Source organism: Furipterus horrens, unplaced genomic scaffold, assembly GCF_987537825.1.
Source record: "Furipterus horrens unplaced genomic scaffold, mFurHor1.1.pri manual_scaffold_1, whole genome shotgun sequence".
Lineage (NCBI taxonomy): Eukaryota > Metazoa > Chordata > Mammalia > Chiroptera > Furipteridae > Furipterus > Furipterus horrens.
In genome coordinates, this window is record NW_028327171.1 from 158,159,007 (window position 1) to 158,180,076 (window position 21,070).

Below are 21,070 nucleotides of genomic sequence, written 5' to 3' on the forward strand. Positions count from 1 at the left end.
ACCATGTGCAAAGGCCCACATTTGAGAAAAGATCGAAGTGCCAGAAAAGGCTAGCAAAAGCATTTGGTAGAAAATATCAATAATACCCAATAAGAAGTTTACTTGAAGGTTGAATATTGCTAATATTTCTCACTCTCTTTCCCATCAGCACATAAGTGTGTGCAAGCCTCTCACACCTTCAAAGCAACAATGATGAGAAACTCCAAATCCTCTTTGGCTTTATGTTTAACTGAACTGAAAATAATACCAGAAGCGTCCTTTTCCGTAAAGCATGACACTGTAATGTAGGGATTATTAAATTACAGAGAGAAAAATATTCTCTTTTATAGAATTCTCACTTTCAGCAATTGTTTAAGACATGCACTAAGCATCCTTTGGAAAACAGTTTCTTATTCATTTTGTAATGTTTCAATATATTCTATATATATATATATATCTTGAATTTATATATATATATATGTATATAAATTAGAAGTTACTGTATCTTAATTTCATGTGGTTTGAAATGATCTCAAACTTCTGGTATAAATTTTTACTTTTCTTAGCCACAAGGTTGGCTTAAAATGCATGTTGTTCTAAAATTTCCTGACTTTCAGGTCTTTCAAACCTGCTTTGAGACACCTGACCCCAGTCAGTGTATCTGTTCTGTGAGACCACTGCAATACCCTTTAGCAAATATGAGCTACCTTTAGCCTCAGCAAGTGTTAGACAAGGTCTTAAGAAGGAAGCAGCCAGGGAGCCAGAAGCATGGACTATGAGAATGATAGAGATGCGAGAGACTTTTGGAATCATTTAATCCACTCTCATTTTCCAGGAGAGGAAACAGAGGCCCTTTGCTCACTGTCACCCAACTAAAAAGTTTGATGGAGCCTAAAACTCGGGAATTCCAACTCCAGGTTGATGTCTACATGCCATGAGCATATTCTGTAAAATGACCATAACATATTGTGAGTATTAAGTTGTTCAGTAACAATAAAACAAATGCTACAATTATCACAATGGTTTTTGAATGAAGTACATGCACCATAGTTCGAGTTTCAGTTACCATCACGTATTAACTTTTATACTATTTGAAAAATATAGTTTAAAACTTTGAAGTAGAAGTAACACTTCTTTATTTAAAAAATGACTGGAAAACACAGATGAAAGACCTGATATTTGTTGACACCTTAAAAACAGTCTACATATGTTACAGTAGTACATTTAGCTATTTTATGCATTTGGTTTCTTGCAGAGTTTCCAAAATGTTTTGTAAGAGAGCAATACTTTAAGTGAAGTCAGCTAGAGTTTTAAAAGTATTTAAAGAAACAACAATCTTCTTTTGCCCTCTTGCATTCCTAAGAGCTCTGGTTGGTTAATATTCACCCTTGCTTAAGTCTTATCAACATTCAAAACTACTGTTAGATTGAATTTTAACTATCAAAATCACAGAAGAATTTTCTTTTTGCCCCTCCAACACTTTGTTTCTCCTTAGTCACAGGAGCTAACTGTCTCCTTGAAGCAGAACGCCTGTGAGATGGAGTAAGCATGGCCTTAAACGATCAGCTGTGACTTTGCCCCAATCATGTGTGTCTATGCCAGGAGGAGCTGCTTGTTTGTGAGGAGAACGTTCTAAAGTGTTGGGCCCTGCACCCATCTCCAAACGATCACTTAGTTCAGAAACAGTGAAAATGTCACAGCCACCAACAGTTTACTCCTCTGTCTGTGCTGGGGGTTGGTAAAGGCAGACATTTTTTCTTTATTCCCTAATAACATCCAGCATCTGCTCCTTACTAAATCCTATATGAACCCTGGACATCTCCAATGACACAGGTGATCTTGTAGGTATTGATAACTGGTCTGGGTTTAACCACCATTCCTGTTGTTAGGTCATTTTTGAGCACAGTGGTATGTTCATAGAGGAAAAGCTAAGGAAGTAAGGCTTAAGCCACCTGGTGCCGCTTCTTAATTGTATCTTGCCTTTCATGGTGTTTCATGTATTTCAAAGTGATTTCATATGTATTTCTATGTCACTTATTAAGAAAAATTGGGCAAGTGCTGTGGGAAGCAGAATTCTAAGATGGCCTCCAAGATTTCTGCCTACTCCCATATATGCCCTGGAAAAATCCCCTCACTTTGAGTGTGGGCAGGCCCTGGGAATGGGATGAGATAGTCAGCCTTGTGATTACAGTTACAACTTCATCTCAGACTCGAGGGAGAGAGAGTCTCCTGCTGGCCTTGAAGAAGCAATAGCTATGCTGTGAAAGGGCCATGTGGCGAGGGAGGCCCTTGAAGCCCAGGCTGATCCCAGCGGACAGCTGGTAAGGCAACAGGAATTCCACTCTACAGCTGCAAGGAAACAACAGCCAACAATCTGAAAAAGCTTGGAAGTGATTCTTCCCAAGTGCATCCAGATGAGGACATCATCTGGCTGACACCTGATTTCAGCCTCTGAGACCCTGAGCAGAATACCGTGCCCAGACCTCTGACCTGCACGTGTGCAATAATAAATGGGCATTGTTATAAGCCACTAAGTTTGTGGTAATTTGTTATGTAATAATAGAAAACTAATAAAAGCAAAGACGTAATATTATAACCATTTCACCAATAAGGAGACTGGTTCAAAAAGAGAACCTGATTTACTTAATTTTATTTTGAAAATAGTGACAGGACTGATATTGGTGCCTTAGACCCTCATTTATACACCAGCATTTTTCCCACAGTGTTTCACTGCTCCACACTCATGAGTATTATTGGTAGATCTTCTTAACCCCATCCATAAACAAGATGAATAATTGAAAGCATGATAGACTGTTTTCCTCTATGCAGCTCATCTCAGAGTAAAGCAATTATTTTATTAATTCTCACATCAGTTCTTTAGTATAATAAAAACATTAATCAAAATCATATTAAGTGTAGACAAAATTTTAAAAGATTCTTGAACCAAATGTCAATCTTCGTCACTAAACAAACAATATTCTGAATAGTCGAGATCAGGAAATGTGATAGGTAATTCTACCCATTTTTTGTATTGCTTTTTTGTTGAATTATTTTTGAAATTCACTACAAAATTCCTTATTTTGAGACACGGCAAATCTAAGCCTCTATGCACCATCATCGTCCCCCAAGCCTGGAAAACAAAAGAGAGCAAAAGGAAAAATTAAATGCACATAAAGTAAGAATTCCTTCTGACCAAAATAAGAAAAAAGCCTAAGGCAATTGACTCACCTGGCCACATGTTTTGCAGATAATCTCACCATTTGTTTGATAGTCTGCAAACTTCTTTTTCAGTGCTTTGTTTTCTATCACAATGTAGAGTTCCCTAAAATTATCAAGGAATAAGAAAGATCCCTGAGAATTCACACATGACCAATATGCAGCCTATGGGTGCCTGTTGTTCAAATTGATATTCATCCTCAGGCAGATGCCCCTTCCACACCCACCTCTCAAGAGGCATGTTGCCTTTAGTGGCTTCTTTAAGTCTGTTAATTATTATAATTTAAGTTGTCCAAAAATTTGAGAACAAATATGAACTTACACACGCTTATATGTATTAGATCAAAATGGCTTTGAGCCTTACATTTCTCCCTGCCTCCCCAGTAACAGTATATCTGGAAAATTAACATTTGAAATAGAGATATAATTTGGGGATGTTTAAAGAGAAAGTGTTCCCAAAAATAATACATTTAATTTGTACTATTTTCTTAAATTGAGTTTTTCTGGACTTACTTGAATTCTGGTGTCATATTGACATGGTGCATTTTCTCAATTACATGGATATTGTCTCCAGAGCAGGCAAGCACACTGCAGTTTTTGCAGTGGAAATTTATTAATGATGGGTTTTCCTTGTAATGCTTTGCAGTACTTCTCTTGGTTTTCATTTTCTTTTCCATTATACTTTGCATCTGTAATTCCAAAATCTGCAGGAAGAAAAAAAAAATTCTATGTTTTTTTTCATTATTTCACTGAAGTATCCTTGAATTCAGAGACCTTAGATAGGTATGAAAATATATCCTTGGCCTATAGTCTAGAAATAAAAATATTGAGGCAATGGCCCACAAAGGATTTAGCATAGAAACCTTCATGTAATGATGAAAATGTGGAACCCTCAAAAAACAGCCCATTTTATTTTTAAAACGGTATCTTGGGAGGAAGTCCTTAGCCATGTTCAACAACAAAAACAAAACTCCCCCTTTCAGCTACCTCATTAGTTTTGATTGTCTCATAAAATAAATCTAAACTTTCTCTCATCTGAATCTCTTTAAAGAAGTAAGCACTGTTATTACATTACAGTCTTCTCTTGTCTATGGTAAGACTCCCAGTTTCTTTCATTGTGCCTCACATGTTATAATTCCCAGACCCTTTATTTTCTAAGCAAATCTCCTTAAGCAAAATCTCCTCTTTTCATGTTTGTGACAGAAACTACTAGTTTCCCACCTAGTATCCATTCTTCCTAGGAACTGAACTATTGTATAGTTTTATGCTGGGTGAAAATATGCTAACTAAATGACCGTATTTCCAAGCCAGTGGTCAATGAGACATGAGAAAATGTTAAGTGATATTTCCAAAAAGGATCCTTATGTATCAAATAGTTGACATCTGTACTCTTGCCTTTTCCATCAGTTCTTCCTTCTTCCTCCTTAGAAGGAGCATGTGGCAGCTAAAATTCTAAAAGCTATCTTTTACCTTGGGAGTGGAAGCCAAATACTAAAAGGGCAGAAAAGAGGGAGAGTGAAAGAGAGAAGGGAGGGGAGAAAGGGGGGGAGAGGAGGGGAGGAGAGGTGAGGAGAGAGGAGGGGGGAAGGGAAGAGGAGGGGGGAAGGAAAGGGGAGGGGGAGGGAAGGGAAGGGAAAGGCAGGGAAAGGAAGGGAAGAGAAGGGAAGGGAAGGGCAGGGAAGGGAAGGGAAGCGGGGAGGGGGGAGGGAAGGGAAGCGGGGAGGGAAGGGAAGGGAAGGGCAGGGAAGGGAAGGGGAGGGGGGAGGGAAGGGAAGCGGGGAGGGAAGGGGAGGGAAGGGAAGGCAAGGGAAGGGAAAGAAAGAGGAGGGAAGGGAAGGGGAGGGAAGGGGAGAGGACTAGGGTCCTAGTGATATCATGGAACTATCATATGACTCTAGATTGCCCATATTCTTTATGTAAGAGAATAGGCCCTTACTCTGTGTATTCTAGGTTCTTTGACTAGATGCAAAACTTATTTTATCACAGAAACACTCTAGTTTATGAAAAACACAAAATTCGAAGTAGGGGCTACTCAGTTCTCATACCTACACAACTTCACAGTAGAAAAACCTGGTTCTTAAATAATTTACCTCCAAACAGAACCTTTTCTAAATGACCAATTTATACTCAATTGTGGAGGAAACTATTGTTTTCTTTAAGACCTAGGGGAAGTTTTCAGTGCTGATGAACAAAGCTGAATGCCCATCTTCTTGGCTCTTGTCTCTGTTTTAGGCCTTGATTCAGGGTGGCCATATTTAGCACAGAAAAGAGAAAAACAGCCTTGCAAGCAAACCTATGGGCTATAGAATAGTTTAATCAGACAAGTACACAGACTAATTTCCTATGAAAATTATAATATATTATAATTATAAATTGAAGTATTCTGTTCCCTAAAAGTTTAATTAGGCTGTTCTTGCAAGTTATTTATGGTTTAGTGAGCTTATTAAAAGATGATGTGGCCAAGGATCACACACACGTAGGCAATTAAGACACACCTATGAGTAGATTGGAAAAACTAAAACTAAAACTAAGGTCTGTGTGTGGGTATGTAACCAGGACACCAGAAACTAAAAGACACGCTCTAAAATAGTAAAGCATATAAACTAATTAGACAGGCACTCAAAAAAATGAGAAGAAATTATAATAAATATACAGCAGGCACAGCTATAATCAAAGTCCAAATAAAATGTAATAAGGTAGCAAAAGTTGCCTGGTCAATGCCAGGAAAAAAGTTTAAGATCTCCATTTTTAGAAGCTGTCAGTTACATGTAAACTCTGTATAAGACATGGGAAACAGACCTCACCTATGTGTCAGCTCTCGCCATTTGTCTAGTTACCCAACACTGAGGAAAGGAGAAGGATTCTCAAGTCAGAAGAATGGAGCACTGTGGCCTCCTGGCAGTAGCGCTGGGGGCTCTGAACAGAGAAGTAGCTGGTGTGTTCCTCACATTATTGCTATCCCTGCTCTGAGTCTGTCCACCTGCAGTAGTTTTAGGAGGCACATTACTTTGTCAAATGAGACCTAAAAAGGTAGTCCATTCTGGGGCCCCTAACAGGACTGTATCTTGTTCCAGAGATTATCTGGAAAAATTTGACTCAAACTCCAGAGGTTCTTCTAGAGTTTCCCCAATACAACTAGTGTTGAAACATCAAATTTTGAAAATATCCACTTGATTTCACTCATTTGAGACATTAAATGTAAGGGAATACCTTCCAGTGGGATTATTTGGCCACAAATGTTTGATTTGACACTACAACATGTTTAGTTTTCCTTATATTTAAAAGGGTTTTAAAATATAAGTTTGTATAGAAACCTGGCCAGGAAACCTTGGAGTTGGTTATAGCAATGCACACCAACTTGAAAGCATCCCTTTTGTGAAACTCTATTTAGGGTAGATCCAATTCCAATGTTAAGAAACTAACATTCACACCCATATGCAAGGGTGTGAATTTTCTTCTAAATGGATTGTTTGCTATTATAGTACTTACAGTCTTTAATTCAGTGGTATGGGGGATTTCCTGAAATATTGGAGAAATTCTTTCTACTCTGCATTCTTCTCACCACTCAAATAACCATGTTAGTAAACTGAGATGCAGCTAGATGACATAAGATGTATTTTCTTTTTATTCAGACCTAGCCTAGTGCCACTCCCTCTGAAGGCCTTTTCCAACTATTCGGTCTGAAGTACCCATCTAGTGACTTTTTCCACATCATTCTATTCTAATTCCCTAGCATTTATCTCTAAATCATATATTTATCACTTTGTTTCTGTTTAGTTCTTCTCCTTTTCAAATCCTCAAATCTCACTGTATACACTAGAATACAGGCTTCATGATGCAGGGGTCTATCTTTGTTGTTTGCCTATCTGTTCTCTGTGTCTAGAATGTTCCCTGGCATACAGGAAGCATTGCATAAATATTTCTGGAATGGAACAAAATGTGCCTGTACAACGAGATTGGACCAAACCAAAATTGCCAGGTTGGGATGAATGGGTAAGTTACACTAGTCTTTCCGGATCAAGGGCAGCTTAAATTTATATTATCAAAGTTCATGGCTGGTTCCACTGGAAGGACTCCCTGATCATTTCAGCCCAATATGGATCTGGATTCTTTGTATGTGAATCCGGACTAAGCATAGCTCATCAAATTGGAACTTACTTCTGTCTGGCAACCACATGTTCACAGAGGGCCTAGAACAATACCTTATGAGCATACTCCTCTGGTTTCATGTTCTGAACACGGTCTATAGCTTTATACATCATTTTCAATCGGAAATCATTGACTCTCTCACGTTCAACAACTCCTGAGCCCATGTGGGCAACCAGGACATAGGTGCTCTCATCCGCTCTGGCTCGACCACGGGCCTGAGAACAGAAAGAAATTCCGTAAATATGTAAATGAAGGGCTCTCACTTGTTATGACCTCTCCTGTTTTTGTCCCGGAATGCTCAGTGTCCTGGCCTCAAATGCTCTCTTTATTCTCAGTAAAGTTAGTCATCATCCATTCTTTATAAATCTGCTATTTGAAACTCAAAATTCACTTAAATATAGAAACAATGTTCTTGAATGATGATGGTTAGGTCCCCACACAGCCCTAAAAAGCCTCGATAACACAACACCATCCTGTCCAGCCTTTCTGTTCTGCAAGGCCCTCTTTCAGACCCTGCAGCCATCACCAGTGATTGGACTGGGAAGCCCTGCTCCTCCACGCCTGGTAGGAGGGGGTGAGCGGGGGAAAGGGCATCTCTGACTGTGATACTGGGGCTGTGGAGTGTGCAGCTCTGTTCCTGGCATCCTCCATTGGATTCTGAGCACACCTTCCTTTAAAACATGCTCAATATGGTGATAAACTTCTATCATTTTCTTTATAAAGTGACATTTAGTTTCATTTTGAGTAACAGAAAATTGTGCGACCTGGCCCAGGAACCTATCAACTATAATATTATCCTCATGAAAAATGCACTCTGAGTAACAAACAACTAATAAATCAACTCCCGAAGTAAAATTACTTCCTAACTTGGAGTTGATTGTCTTGGTCTCCCATGGCTCGCCTTCCATTCAAGAATGCAATTGAACATATAAAAAAAGCCCTTTTTATAATTTTATGGGACGAATGTTAAGCACAACTCTTATGTTTACTCAACAAAAGGTAACAATTATATTGGTAACATAGGGTGGATAAAAGATTTTAAAAAATTGAATGAAAACTGGGGCATCTTACTATTTTTTCTTTTTTACATATCTATCTATAGATAGATAGACAGACAGATAGATGTGTCTGTCTCCCACCCATCACTATTTTATTATGAAAAGTTTCAAGCACACAGAAGTCGCAAGAATAAGGGTTTAGGAAAGTGCAGGAAGAGTAGGGGTCCCTGAGGTTTGGTGTGTTACTTTGTCAGACATTGTGGGACGCTGTGCTTTAGATTTCTGGTCCAGCTGGGGGCTCACTGACATCCTGGGAATGAGGACGTCTATTTTGACTCTTACAGATGGGGCCAGTGTCATGTTCTTAAAAAGCCTTAGGACACAGAAATAACAACCAAGAAAGAGTTGTTTAAAAATACTACAGGTATCTGGTGTAATATGAATTAAATAAGAATACAAAAGGCAGTATTGCATGGCTCTTCAAGGTTTCTAATTCTTTGTTTCATTGAGGTATAATGAACATATATTACTTTTTAGGTATGCAACATAATGATTTAGTATTTGTATACATTATAAAGTAATTTCTCTTTTCATAGAAAAACAGCTACATTTTAAAAACTATGTATGCTATTTTACTAAAATAAAACAATTAAAATAAGAACACAGTATTTAAAAATTAATGGATTAGAGGTATTTGATTGTACCTGGACCATGGCTATCTCATTAGTGAAGAGACCATAACGAATAATCATGTTGCATTCTTTAATATCCAAACCTTCTTCTGCCACTGTGGTAGCGATAAGCAGATTTATTTTTCCTGTGCGAAATTTACGAATGACTTCTTTTTGTTCATTCTGTAGAAACATTTTAATATATTAAATTTTGTGATGCTAAACACACTAAAATAGTGTAATTAGGAGAATAAATAAAAAATTGCAACTGGTCAGTGTAACTTAAATGATTAGATCATACACGGATTTCATGCCATCTGTTTTTGTCATTGAACAAAGACATGATGCTGAGACAACATTTGATTTCCAATCTGGGATTATCACACAATAACAAAAATATTTCCATCTTCCAGTCTGGAGCTGGGGAGACCATCATTGACGCCAAGGGAATAAATGGATGGGCAACTTGAGGGAAAGAAAGGAAGAGATGAGAAACTTAAATGGGCTTTGCTTTTCACTACATAACTTCAGAATCTTTAATATTCAAAGAACAGTAGCAGTGACACGTCTGCAAATTGTTCAGTTGTGAGTCACTGAGAAATACAGACTATACATTTGGTCACTTTAAGAGTCACTCAAGCATGAAACGTATGGGCTATTCCTTGAAGGACACATGAAAACCTGAAACCGTTGGCTGCCTGCAGGAGGGGAGCTAAGCCTGGAGGACAGCGTGGGCCCTGTGCCTTATCCGTTTTGAAAGAGGTAATGTGTTATCTGCTCCAAGGGGTGACACATATAAAAATGAAAGAATAAGTTATGAAAATATAATTAAAACAATTATATTTCAATGCACAAAATCTAAATTCCAAAAGTTAATATAAGTAAAGAAATTAAACTTGCTCTCTGGCCCTTGCATTAGAGGAATGACTAAGCACACACCTAGTCTCATACCAACAGCATAGTTTTATCTTCAGCATCACTCTCATCAGAGCTGTCGGTCCAGTTGGCACTTGCTGTGCATTCACACTATCTTTTGCCCTCATACCTTAACAAAAATAAACATGTCAGATGGACGGTGTGTTCTCCCATCCCCTTCCTTTCTTCTCAGAGGCGGCATGTGCCTTTATTTGCCTGCTAACTGCTGAGGAACCCTGCAGAAAACCCCCTCTCCAGCCTTCTCTGATAATTTATCCCTCTTGCACTCATGTCTGCTGATAAAAACTTACATGTCCTTGGATTTTAGCAGAAGGTGTCTGTGCCTTAATTCAAAGGAGTAACTTTAATAATAACAATTTCAGACACATCAAGAATTAGGCAACTCCTTTCCCAGTAAGTCTGATTCAGTTTACAAGGTGAGGATGTGAGGAGTAAGGAGGGGATGTGTTCTACATTGGCATGCAGTCCCCAGGTTTAAAAAGAATAATTAGAAAAAGTAGCTTGAGGACATACTTTCCATTCGTACCTCAGCTTTTTTTCGAAGAAGAACTGAGGTCATACACAATCAAAGTTGTAACACGAAAAATAATCTAGTAGAAACTGAAAAACAGGACCAAAACTAAAAGAATAGAGATGTATTACTTGTAAGGATTAACACAGAGGCTGTGAGACTATAATTTTTCCTGTGAGATTCCTGGAACATAGGACAAAAAGGGAAACTAGCTCTCATTCCGAAGAGGAGGCAAACCCCTGGCCCATGAAAAACAATGCTTTCACTGGCATAAATTGGAGAGGCAATTTTAACATGAGTACACATAGAAGAGCATATGGAGAGTTATAGCGGACAATTGCAGAATTATTTTTTTGCAGCCAACACTAAAACAAATTTAATTTGCTCCATTGGACTAAATGGTGATGACTATATCAGAACTGAAGTGTCCTCTTGTCCAGCAAGACTGAGGATCAATACGACTTCAGATGAACATTTTACTCTAACAAACCACATGCTCGTAGGGTCTACAAGTGCCTTTTTTCTCTCTTAAGTGTTTTTTACTGTGGACATGATAAGTGAAATAATGAAACGAAAACAAAAAACATAACAAAACAAAACAAAAAAATGATGAAAATCTCTCATATAATCCCAAATCTCTAACACATCAAATGTCTTCATTTTTCTAAGTCTCTTATGGATCTCATCCTATGCAAACAGGTTTTACACAGTTCTAATTATAATGCACATAGTTTTGAGGACATTGGAATTTTCCACTTGATAATTATATTGTAACCATTTTTGTGTTTAGTTACAAAGTTTAAATGTCAATCATTTTTGCAAAGGAAACTCACTTTAGAAAGTTCCTTCAAGTATGTGAAAAAAATGACTCCTAGGACAGTGCTTATCCTCTCAAATACCACAGATTAGACTGCTAGTAAACTCACATTTTACTTTAAGAACAAGTGCTTCACTCCTCAAAATTACTTTGTGGCGTGGTGAGAGAACTGATGAAATAAAGACTACAACTAATTTGTGAAGAGTAGTAACAGCATAAGCATAGCAATCCCCCCCCCCCAAAAGTGTTTATACCTGTGTCATGGGCTTGAACTCACTGCTGTGTCCAGCTCCAATCAGATGGTGGGCTTTGACTCCCACTTCTGCAAATTTTTCATTTTCAATAACCCACTGAGAAAGGGCATAGGCACTCTGCCGTGTTTTTGTGAAAATTATTCCTCTTGCTTCTGCAGTCCTTGTATATTGCTCCATTATGGTATTTCGTAATTTGGTCAGCTTTTCATTTTCATATTCTGGGTCTTCAGCCAGTTTTTTTAACATACCCTTGTTAGCTTTAAAAATAATTCGTTTAAATTAGTAAAGTATATGAATAACTACAGTGGAAGATTTTATGTGATGATACACTGAGATGTAGTTCAACTACAGTTAATCTTCTATCTATATCTAATAAGCTATTTAATAAATAAATTTATTTCAGTTATCTTGACTAAAATCCAGGTGACCAAATGATTGATTGTGCTCATACGATTCATGGCTAATGTGGTCACATCAGTTAGATGTGAGTGGGATTTCTTCTTTCAAGATGAAATATTATTTTAAGAAGGCTTTCTGGAGAGCTCATATAAAGCAACAGTTCACACCAAAGAAGTAAATGCATGAGACCATGCAATAAATGTCACATTGACTCTTACCAATAAATAAATTCATGAGAAATTCATCTGTCCCATCCAGTTTCAAAGGTTTCTTTTCATCATTCTTGTCTTCATCACCATCATCACCACTGTTATCACTGTCATCTAGGACTGCAAACTTCTTTTCTTTTTCTTCATTATAGAAAGTTTCAAGGTGATTATACGCGTCAATCATTCGGATTGTGTCATTAATTTGCAGGGCCTCATTGTACTTCCTCAAATGTTCTGCACAAAGGCGGTCTTTGCGATTTCCTTCTCTTGCAGCTATGAAAGAATACATTATGTACTGTGAAATAATGATCCAAACATACATCCTTAATACTGTGCTGTGGACTCGAATATGTTTACAATACTGACTGTAGAATAGATTTCATCTTGTTTCTGAAGTGAGCAAGCAAGACTCAAAATGTGCCATGAGCTCTAAAAGGGGCAAGTTTTCTAACTGCTAGTCCTACGCTGGAGTTCTGCATCAGCAAGAACGCTTGATCCATGCTGAGTTAGAGAAATGGCATGAAAACATTACTTGAGTTTGCAATTGGAGACAGAGCTGTTAATATTTATCTTAATATTTTAAATACACAACAAGTGAAGACTGAAGATAAAGAGAAAATAAATGAATTGGTGCCTCTTTCTTTAGATAAGGAATTAGAACATGTTTACCCTTGTCCTACTTAGAACACAGAAATTCCATTTGCTTTCAGTTTGCTTGGGAATATATGATATAGTCATTTGAAATCTTGGCATAAGCATGAGATAAACTAAGTGTTCGATCAAAACACCAATTACCTTTTTTTTCCATATTGATGGCCCATTGTTCATAGGGTTGAGTTCCAAAATCTGGCATTGGATTCACTTGGCAAAAAGTTTGAATCTTTGTCATTATTTCCAGAATTTTGTCTTTAAATGGATCCTAAAAATAAGTTATACACTTATTCTTACATATTTATATTGTTGAAATAACATTATTTTTGTGAAAATAATTTCCATGTAATAATAAATTTTATTCAGAATTTTTGTCTAGGCAAAGTAATAACTTAATTTCTGATTACCTGTTTGTACATTTTTTAAATCATTTTTTTCTTTTAAAACTCTCTATCCTCAAGACACAGCCACAGCAACAGCATATACCACGTCTGAAATTTCCAATTTAAAAATTTTCCAAAAGAAAAATGAATGCATGGTAACCTTGGATGCTAATACTAATTTTAGAAAACATATTAAAGTAATGCCACAGTTCTTTTGAAAGCCTCTGGTCTAATTTAAGAAACATTCCTCTTTGAATAACTGGTTTCAGCATTATACCAAAACTAAAAGTTAGAGAGTTTTGAAAAAAAGCTAGGCATAAAAAAGTATATACTGTATGATTTCATTCATATAAAGCTCAAAATCAGTCAAAATCCATCTTTGGTGTTAGAAGTCAGAATAGCAGTTATCCTTGGTGTATGGTGACTAGAAAGGGGAATAAGGAGTTTCTGGGGTGCTGACAATGTTCTGTGTCTGGTCTGGATTTTGATTACACGTGTGTATTCTGTTCATGAAAAGTCAGCAATCTATATTATACACTTAAAATTTGTACTTTTCTGTGTGTTATACTTCAATAAAAAGATTACTAAAAGCTAAAGAGTAAGACAACAGATTTTCAAAAATATGTATGCTGAGTCACATTCAGCAATTTAACCTCAGCCTACTTCCCTGCAAAAAATAAAATAATTTAAATAAATTTAAAAATCCTAGGAATGCTGTTTTATTAATGATTATAAATAAAAACATGCATTTAAACTTATCAAATAAAACTGAGTAAGTAATAAAAAGTGAGGGAAAATAAAATATACCAAATGTGCTAGTTCAGCTGGAGTAGACAAGTACTCTTCCAGAATTTAAAGAACAAAACAAAACAAGAAACATAAATCAGAACTGATGATCACTAACATTGGTTGTGCTTACTACATTTTAAGCACAATATTATTTATTATGTATATTTCACCTCATTTAATCCTAACATTGTTATGAGGTAGATTTTCAATGATTACACTTATTATCAAATACATATAGCTAAAACTTATCATGCTTAGTAAATTTTACAAAACTAAGTATTGACATAAGTACTGGTCATGAATTCCAAACTGATTATCAGTTGGTGTTTATTATTAGTGAAAATAGTCATTTAGAAAACACCATTAAAATAGGCATTTCGCTTCTTTACCACATCAGTGCTTTCCTAAGAACTATGAAAATTACACAGGATTTGCATTATCTTTGCCAACTGTAATGTCATAGCAACCAAATGGTACTGTGGAATGTCAGAAAACCAATCCTGGAATTCACCAAAAAAGTAAAAAAAAAAAAAAAAAAAAAAAAGAAGAAGAAAGAAAGAAAGGGGGAAAAAAAGAAATAGGATAAAACAAATTATAGTATAGTCACTGTAATTTAGTTAGGTAACCTTTCCTACCCTCACCCCCCCCCCCATTGGCTCATATGTAGTCAATAAATTACTGACCCACTCTTCATATAAACTAGAAAACTAAAAGAAGGATGGAAAGGAGAATTCACACTGTTTTATGGCCTAACATCAATAAAAAAGTATAAAACTGTAACTTTTTGCTAAAGACTTAAAATAATACTATTCAGATGGCCAATATAAAACAATCTTTGAATCTTTCAATTAAGTATGTTCCCAGCAATCAAATAAGCATAGCATTTTAAGCACATACTTCTCTGGTGTCGTCTGCAATTACAAACTTTTTGCATGGCTCCTTTATTTGGTCTTTAAGTTGACTGATGTTTTCTTTCACAGTTTTAATAGTAAATGCGTCAAGATTGGCACATATCTGGAAAAGAGACATTTTCAATATTTAAACAATTAGTTTTCCCTTTCAATTGATTTAATGTCATTTTTTATGTAAGAAACAGGTGGCACTGCTTGCTAAATATAACATTATAGTATTGCTTTACTGTGGATCTGATTAATAACCAAAAACCAATTTGTCCTGCGAGAGTAAAAGGGAGCTTCTAAATCAAGTTGGTGAATAAGTCCAGAAAAGTGCATTTATTTTTTTTACTTACATTCTATTTTCTAGCTGGAAAAACTGACATAGAAAGAGTATAGCAACTTGCAGAGATCAGTGGAGGATGTTTATGGGAAAACCATATTACATATGGCATTTCAGAGTTCCTCTTGACATCCATGGATCATTTACCATTCTCTTCTGCACATAAAGAGGACAGTGTGAAGCTAAGAGTAGCCGAGGCCCATGAGCCAGGATTAGAATTTGTCCTTAATCCCAGTAATAAATTATATTTTGGACCCAATAATTGTACCTTTGTCTACTCTACATGATTTTTACTGAATTAAATTTAAAATCAGGGACTTAAAATACAAATGCAATTGCCTTGATGCCAACACACTTCTTGGCTTAGTCTAAATTCATTTAACACTTGAGTCAACAACAGTACTTTATGTGTTGTTATCATTTGGGGGCAGCTGACGAGTAATACATTTTTAATTACAGATTCGCATATCCCATTTTCCCATTTAATTTGAATTATCCAGAATCTGAGTATCACACACACACAAAGACAGAAGTAACTGAGTAAGTATGGAAATTAGAAATGTTCATAGTTTTATGTATATTCAACATCAAACAGATCATTAAGTTTTATAATAGGAGTACATATTTAAAAGAAGATATTTAATTTGCTCCCAGTTTTCATTAATTATATCAATTTTCTATAATTTCTATGCTATGTTCTGTCATAGTTGTTTATTATGGTATATTAGTGTCTTGTAGAAAATTGAATATACTTACTTTAAAGCAAATAGATTTCACCTCACTGATGATACTGCAAAACCTTCTTTCACATACTCAATGGCACTTGAACCTGACCTTACTTAAATAGCCCAAGAAGTACTGACATGTATTTTAGCTTTGATTTCCTTTTATACACAAAATTAACGACTTACTTTTAAAATGTGTTCATCAGCTTTGTCTTGCTTGGTGGCTCTTCCAACACCTGGTGAAGCTGTTAGTCCCAGTATCTGAGGGAGGGGAATCACTATTTTGTTCTCTTTCTCAAGTCTCTTGTTTTTCAACTTCTGTATCAAATAACGTCTCATGATGTTATTGTAGACTGCTTCTTTTTTGGTGTGATGGCATTCATCAATGATGATGAGGGAAAAATCTTAAAAGAAAATTCATTTGGTTCATTTGTCCATAATAGCAAGGTACAGTTAAAAAAAAAAAAAAAAAAAAAGTACCTTTAAGAGAGTAAATTGAGCTGCCATTGGGATGTATTTTCTTGGGCAAAATACTGACACTGACTGCCCTTTTTCATTTTCTAAGACTATTCTAGCCACCTGTGCATTCAAGAGTTTATGTATATTAATCATGAAACTCTCCCTGTTAGATATTATGCTTATTTACTAGATTAGTTTTAGAATCCTAAAGAGTGTTATTGGGATGAAATTCAGACCCAGATTATTGTCCAGAATTCTCGGGATTACACTTTTTATTGTTAATCTAATTTTTAATTTGAAGTGGGTAAATTTTACATTTTATTATATCAAACAAAAGTTACGTTATTTAAAGAAGGGGATTTTGTCATCTTTTAACATTTCATTTAATTATTATAATTATTTGTTCTTATTTCCACTCCTCTCTCCTATCTTCTCTTCCAATTCCTCACAAAATAGAAAAGATTGTATATTTGTTCTATTGACAAGAATGCAGATCTTACAGAATACATAGCCTATAAAAAGAACCTGTCAGTACCTATAATTAAGAAGTAAATGGAAAGTCCAGTTATTGTTTGGTGTAATAATAATATTCTTATGCATAACAGTTATCTAATTAAAAACTTTTCAAATTTTTTGTTTGTTTCCCCAAGGAAGTGAAAGGATTTTAATGAAAACTTAAACAATAAAGAATAATATAAACCAAAGTTAATCTTTTTAATCAGCATGTTTAAAATTATTTAATACAGACTCTATTAGTATTAATATTAATATTAATTCTTTCTTTTTTCAAAAATGTGTACTTCAACCAACCTGACAACTGGACACCATCATCTTCTCCTTTTTCTGAGTTTAAAAGGGAGTTTTCAAGGATTTGAGCTGTACTGATAATAACATCATGGGATTTAACAACTTCTGGAAATGATATTTTCAATTGGCTATCACCACTTAATCCTGTAACGGAATACCATTTCTTCAAAAATGGTTGAAACTCTTTGCAGAAGAGCTGTTCAACTAATGGTACCTTTAAAAAATACAAAAAGTAAAAAATAAGAAACTTAAAAAAAAGAAGAAAGAAAGAAAGCATTGTCAAAACAAAAGGAATATTGATCAAAGGTGTACTATGTGTCAAGCATTAACAAAGGTTTTTAATTATCAGTTAATTAGGCATAACATTCTATTCATCATTCCATTAATTTGTCAATAAGCACTTATTGAAAGCCCACTAGGTGTAGACATTGTGACTGGGACACATGATGTTTAAGAATGGTTGATAACTTTTAGGAACTCAGTCTAGATGAGCACACAGACCAAGACTAAAAATAAAACAAATTAATACAACACCATGTAATAATTCTCCTGTGGAACCACATTCAAGTGACAGGAAAGAGGAAGAAACAACTGACTGCTCCAAAGAAGGTTCTTAAAAAGTTTTAATCTTGTAAACCATGGGTCAGTGAAGAAATGAATTAAAACTGAGGTGGAATAAGAAATAAATTTTGAATTGGTAGAGAAGGGCCAGGATAAAAAGGGCTATGATCACCAAGAAGAATATTTTACATTTAGTACTACAGTTCACAGGACCCTTGTGAACACTTCGGGTTATTTATTACTGTTGTTTGTTTTCGGATAAGGCAGAGGCAACATGCCTAAAGAACTGGAGGGAGCAGTGAGCAAAAAGTGCGAAGGTAAAGGCATTGCCTAGGAGTGTGGATATAAAATGAGGAATGGACTGCTGGAATAGGTTTGGTGGCTGAGGAAGAACAAAACAACAAATAGATTTGCCAAAAATGGTAAAATGTTTTCAGAGACAACTGACATTGTCTAAATGTTGCTGTTGAGGTGGCTTGACCTGCTTGGCAATTTACAGTATCTTCTCATTCACTAACATGTCAAGATGCAAATCTTCTGAAGACCCTGACCTGCAAAACCATGAACACAGAGGTGGACCCCAGTGATACATGGATAATGTGAGGGCCAGGGCCAGGATAAAGAAGGCATCCCTGGCCTGGCCAGCAGAGGCTCATCTTTGTGAGCAGGCAGCTAGACGATGGTCTCACTCGTAAAAGACTACAACCTCCAGAGTCAACCCTACACCTGTTCCTGTGTCTGAGGAGTGGCTGTATTCTTACAACAAACTAAGCTAAAGAAAAGAAAAAAAGAAAATGTTATTAAGAAAATCATAAGAAAGAGAAATGCATTTACAGTATTTATTGAAAAAAACATCATCTGTGTATAAGTGGACCCATACACTTCAGCCTCATGTTCTTCAAGGGTCAACTGTATTTTTTTTCATTCTTCTTATGCAAGACAGAGGTGGTAATCTAAGAAGGAAGAGAATGGGAATTACATTTAGCAGAAAGAGAGTGTGAGCCAGAGGAAAGAAAGCTCTGACAACAGCTACTGCATCTACTTGCTTATTGTGTGACCTTGAACAAGTTACTTAATCATCTCAATTTCCACATTAATAAAGTGAGATTAATGTTAACTTGTGGTGAGGTCCTTGTGAAAAATTAAATAAAATGGAGGCTGACATATTGCTGGCACTCAGAAAAACTTTCCTGATATTTCACCCATCCTTTTAACTTTAGCAGTGAGTATGGTGGAAAGAGACCAGTTGACTTCAGAAGGAAAGGGTTAAGTCTCAGTTCTGTTGATTATTGGGGATGATCCCTGCCAGGATAATTAAAACCTCAGAGCCTCAGTTTTCTGATGGAAAAGAGGGGATAATTATGGTTACTTCAAAGAGAAGCTGTGTGGTTTTAATCAGCTAATGTGAATGTGTATACAATACAGTATTATTATATTATTAATACACATTTTTTAAATTTCTTAGACTATAGATTTCTCAGGGGCAGGATCTGCATTTCATTTGCCTTTAAATACCCTAATTCTACTGAGTGATTTAAGAATTTTTATACCATGAAGTGACATAGGGACATGAGTTTCTGTCTATAAAGGGTGGGTCAAAGAAGAAGCATCTTCTCATCTCCAGAACAAGCAGAAATTGTCACAGAAGGTAGCAGGTGTTGAAAATCCTAATATTCACACTGGGTGGCACTGACATCCTATTGAAGGACACAGAGAAAGCCAGATGCAAGCCTGACATGGCTAATTGGGAGGTGTGTGGTCCTTTTGGAGCCTTTTCCTGAGATGTGACAGAGTGCCTGCCAAGACTAATCAAACCCAACTGCTACCCACTTCTGCTGAATCATATGGGGCTGCATCATAGCATCTGAAGGAACCTGGGATTTATCTCTCATGATGTTGAAGCCCTAGATAGGAAATAGAAAGTCTGGAAACACAGGTGGTGTTTTCATTTCTCCCTGCATTTGAAGGCAATAACGTTGGAAAGGATGAAGAAAGGGAGATGAAAGTAAGTGGTATTAGGGAGTAGGAATTTTCCTTTCTAGATCAAGGGTTATAATCCCTTGTTCTTGGGCCAAACACAGAATCCAGGTTAGGCTAACTTACTGGGCCAGAGATTTCTGACTCAATCAGAAAGAATTAAAACTGAAATTACTTGAAAATTCAAAGAATTGGTATAATAAAGTAAAAAATTATGACATAGATCAAAGAACCAATGGAGGGATTTCTGGTAATTCTTAGAGAAAAACAGTGTGGAAGCAGATCAGGCATTAAATTCATGCTTTTAACTATCTATACAAAACAATGCAATTGATATGAAAAATAATGAGGCTAATTTAACATTTTAACATGGCTGCAAATTTGAACTCATAAGAATCAGTTAGACCCAGTGGAGTGAAAGATTTATGACAAGAACTTAGCACTGAGAGGACAAGTCATTACTACAAAAAGGAAGGTGCATTAGATGCATACAAAAACACAAGACCTGAAATGATCAATCAACATAATGATATGAAAAAATAAACTGAGATAATTGTGTTTAGGCTCAAAAATTAACTGCACAAACCATAACTTAAGAGGTCTAGTTTAACAGATTTTTCAGGTTTTTAGGCTTTTTAGGTTATAGCAAGCAGCAGATGAGTCTGTGGGTGACAAGGAAAACCCAGTCATGGACTAAGTGTCACATCTCATCTCTCCTAAACCCTGCACTGCAAAACTATCTCTATAGCATTTTGTTCAACACTGAACTCTATATTTTAAGAGGGTCTGAGATAAATGTCTGGGAAGGTATGAACACTCAGGATGATGGACAGTCTGAAAACCATGTTATATGAAGAACAGTGAAAGGAGCTGGGGGGGATGTATATCCCACGGACCAAAAATAAAAATAACAGATGCTGCATGATGCTTCTGCTTTCTCTATGTGGAGGGCTGTAATACAACAAGAGAATTATAACTTGACTTACTCTTTATCATCATAGATGAAAGAACTCTAACCAATGAGATTAGATTCCAGAAAAACAGATTTTGATGAATACATGTAAGATTTTTCTAACAGTGTCAGCTGTTCAAAGAATAGATCGAGCTGTCTTGTTAGAGGGAGACATCCTCGACACGAGAAGTTACTCAGCAGACATGAGAGAACCACTTGGCAATGGATGAAAGCTGGATCTTGAAGGCCTCCTTCAACTCTAATAGTCTATGACACTGACCTGATAAGGGAAGTTAAGGAAACAGATGAATAAAAAATAACTCCTAGATTTTGAGGCTACAAGCTTTGGAGAAGGCGGTGTAACTAGAAGAGCTCTTTGAGGGGGTAAATG

At 36.1% G+C, this 21,070-nt stretch overlaps 1 protein-coding gene across 1 annotated transcript in view; it reads right to left on the reverse strand.

Annotated features, from left to right (window-relative positions):
- Positions 1-2,599: 2,599 nt before the first annotated feature.
- The window catches only part of IFIH1 (interferon induced with helicase C domain 1), a 50,759-nt gene continuing 32,288 nt past the window's right edge, over positions 2,600-21,070 (reverse strand). Inside the window, exons 6-16 of the mRNA XM_090280341.1 lie at positions 17,193-17,403; positions 16,110-16,327; positions 14,860-14,976; positions 12,935-13,058; positions 12,149-12,412; positions 11,532-11,788; positions 9,047-9,196; positions 7,398-7,559; positions 3,709-3,899; positions 3,208-3,301; positions 2,600-3,109 (exon numbers count right to left, since the gene is read on the reverse strand). Coding sequence (XP_090136467.1) covers positions 2,930-3,109; positions 3,208-3,301; positions 3,709-3,899; positions 7,398-7,559; positions 9,047-9,196; positions 11,532-11,788; positions 12,149-12,412; positions 12,935-13,058; positions 14,860-14,976; positions 16,110-16,327; positions 17,193-17,403 — 1,968 coding nt within the window. The 3' untranslated portion in view covers positions 2,600-2,929. The remainder of the gene's footprint in view (positions 3,110-3,207; positions 3,302-3,708; positions 3,900-7,397; positions 7,560-9,046; positions 9,197-11,531; positions 11,789-12,148; positions 12,413-12,934; positions 13,059-14,859; positions 14,977-16,109; positions 16,328-17,192; positions 17,404-21,070) is intronic.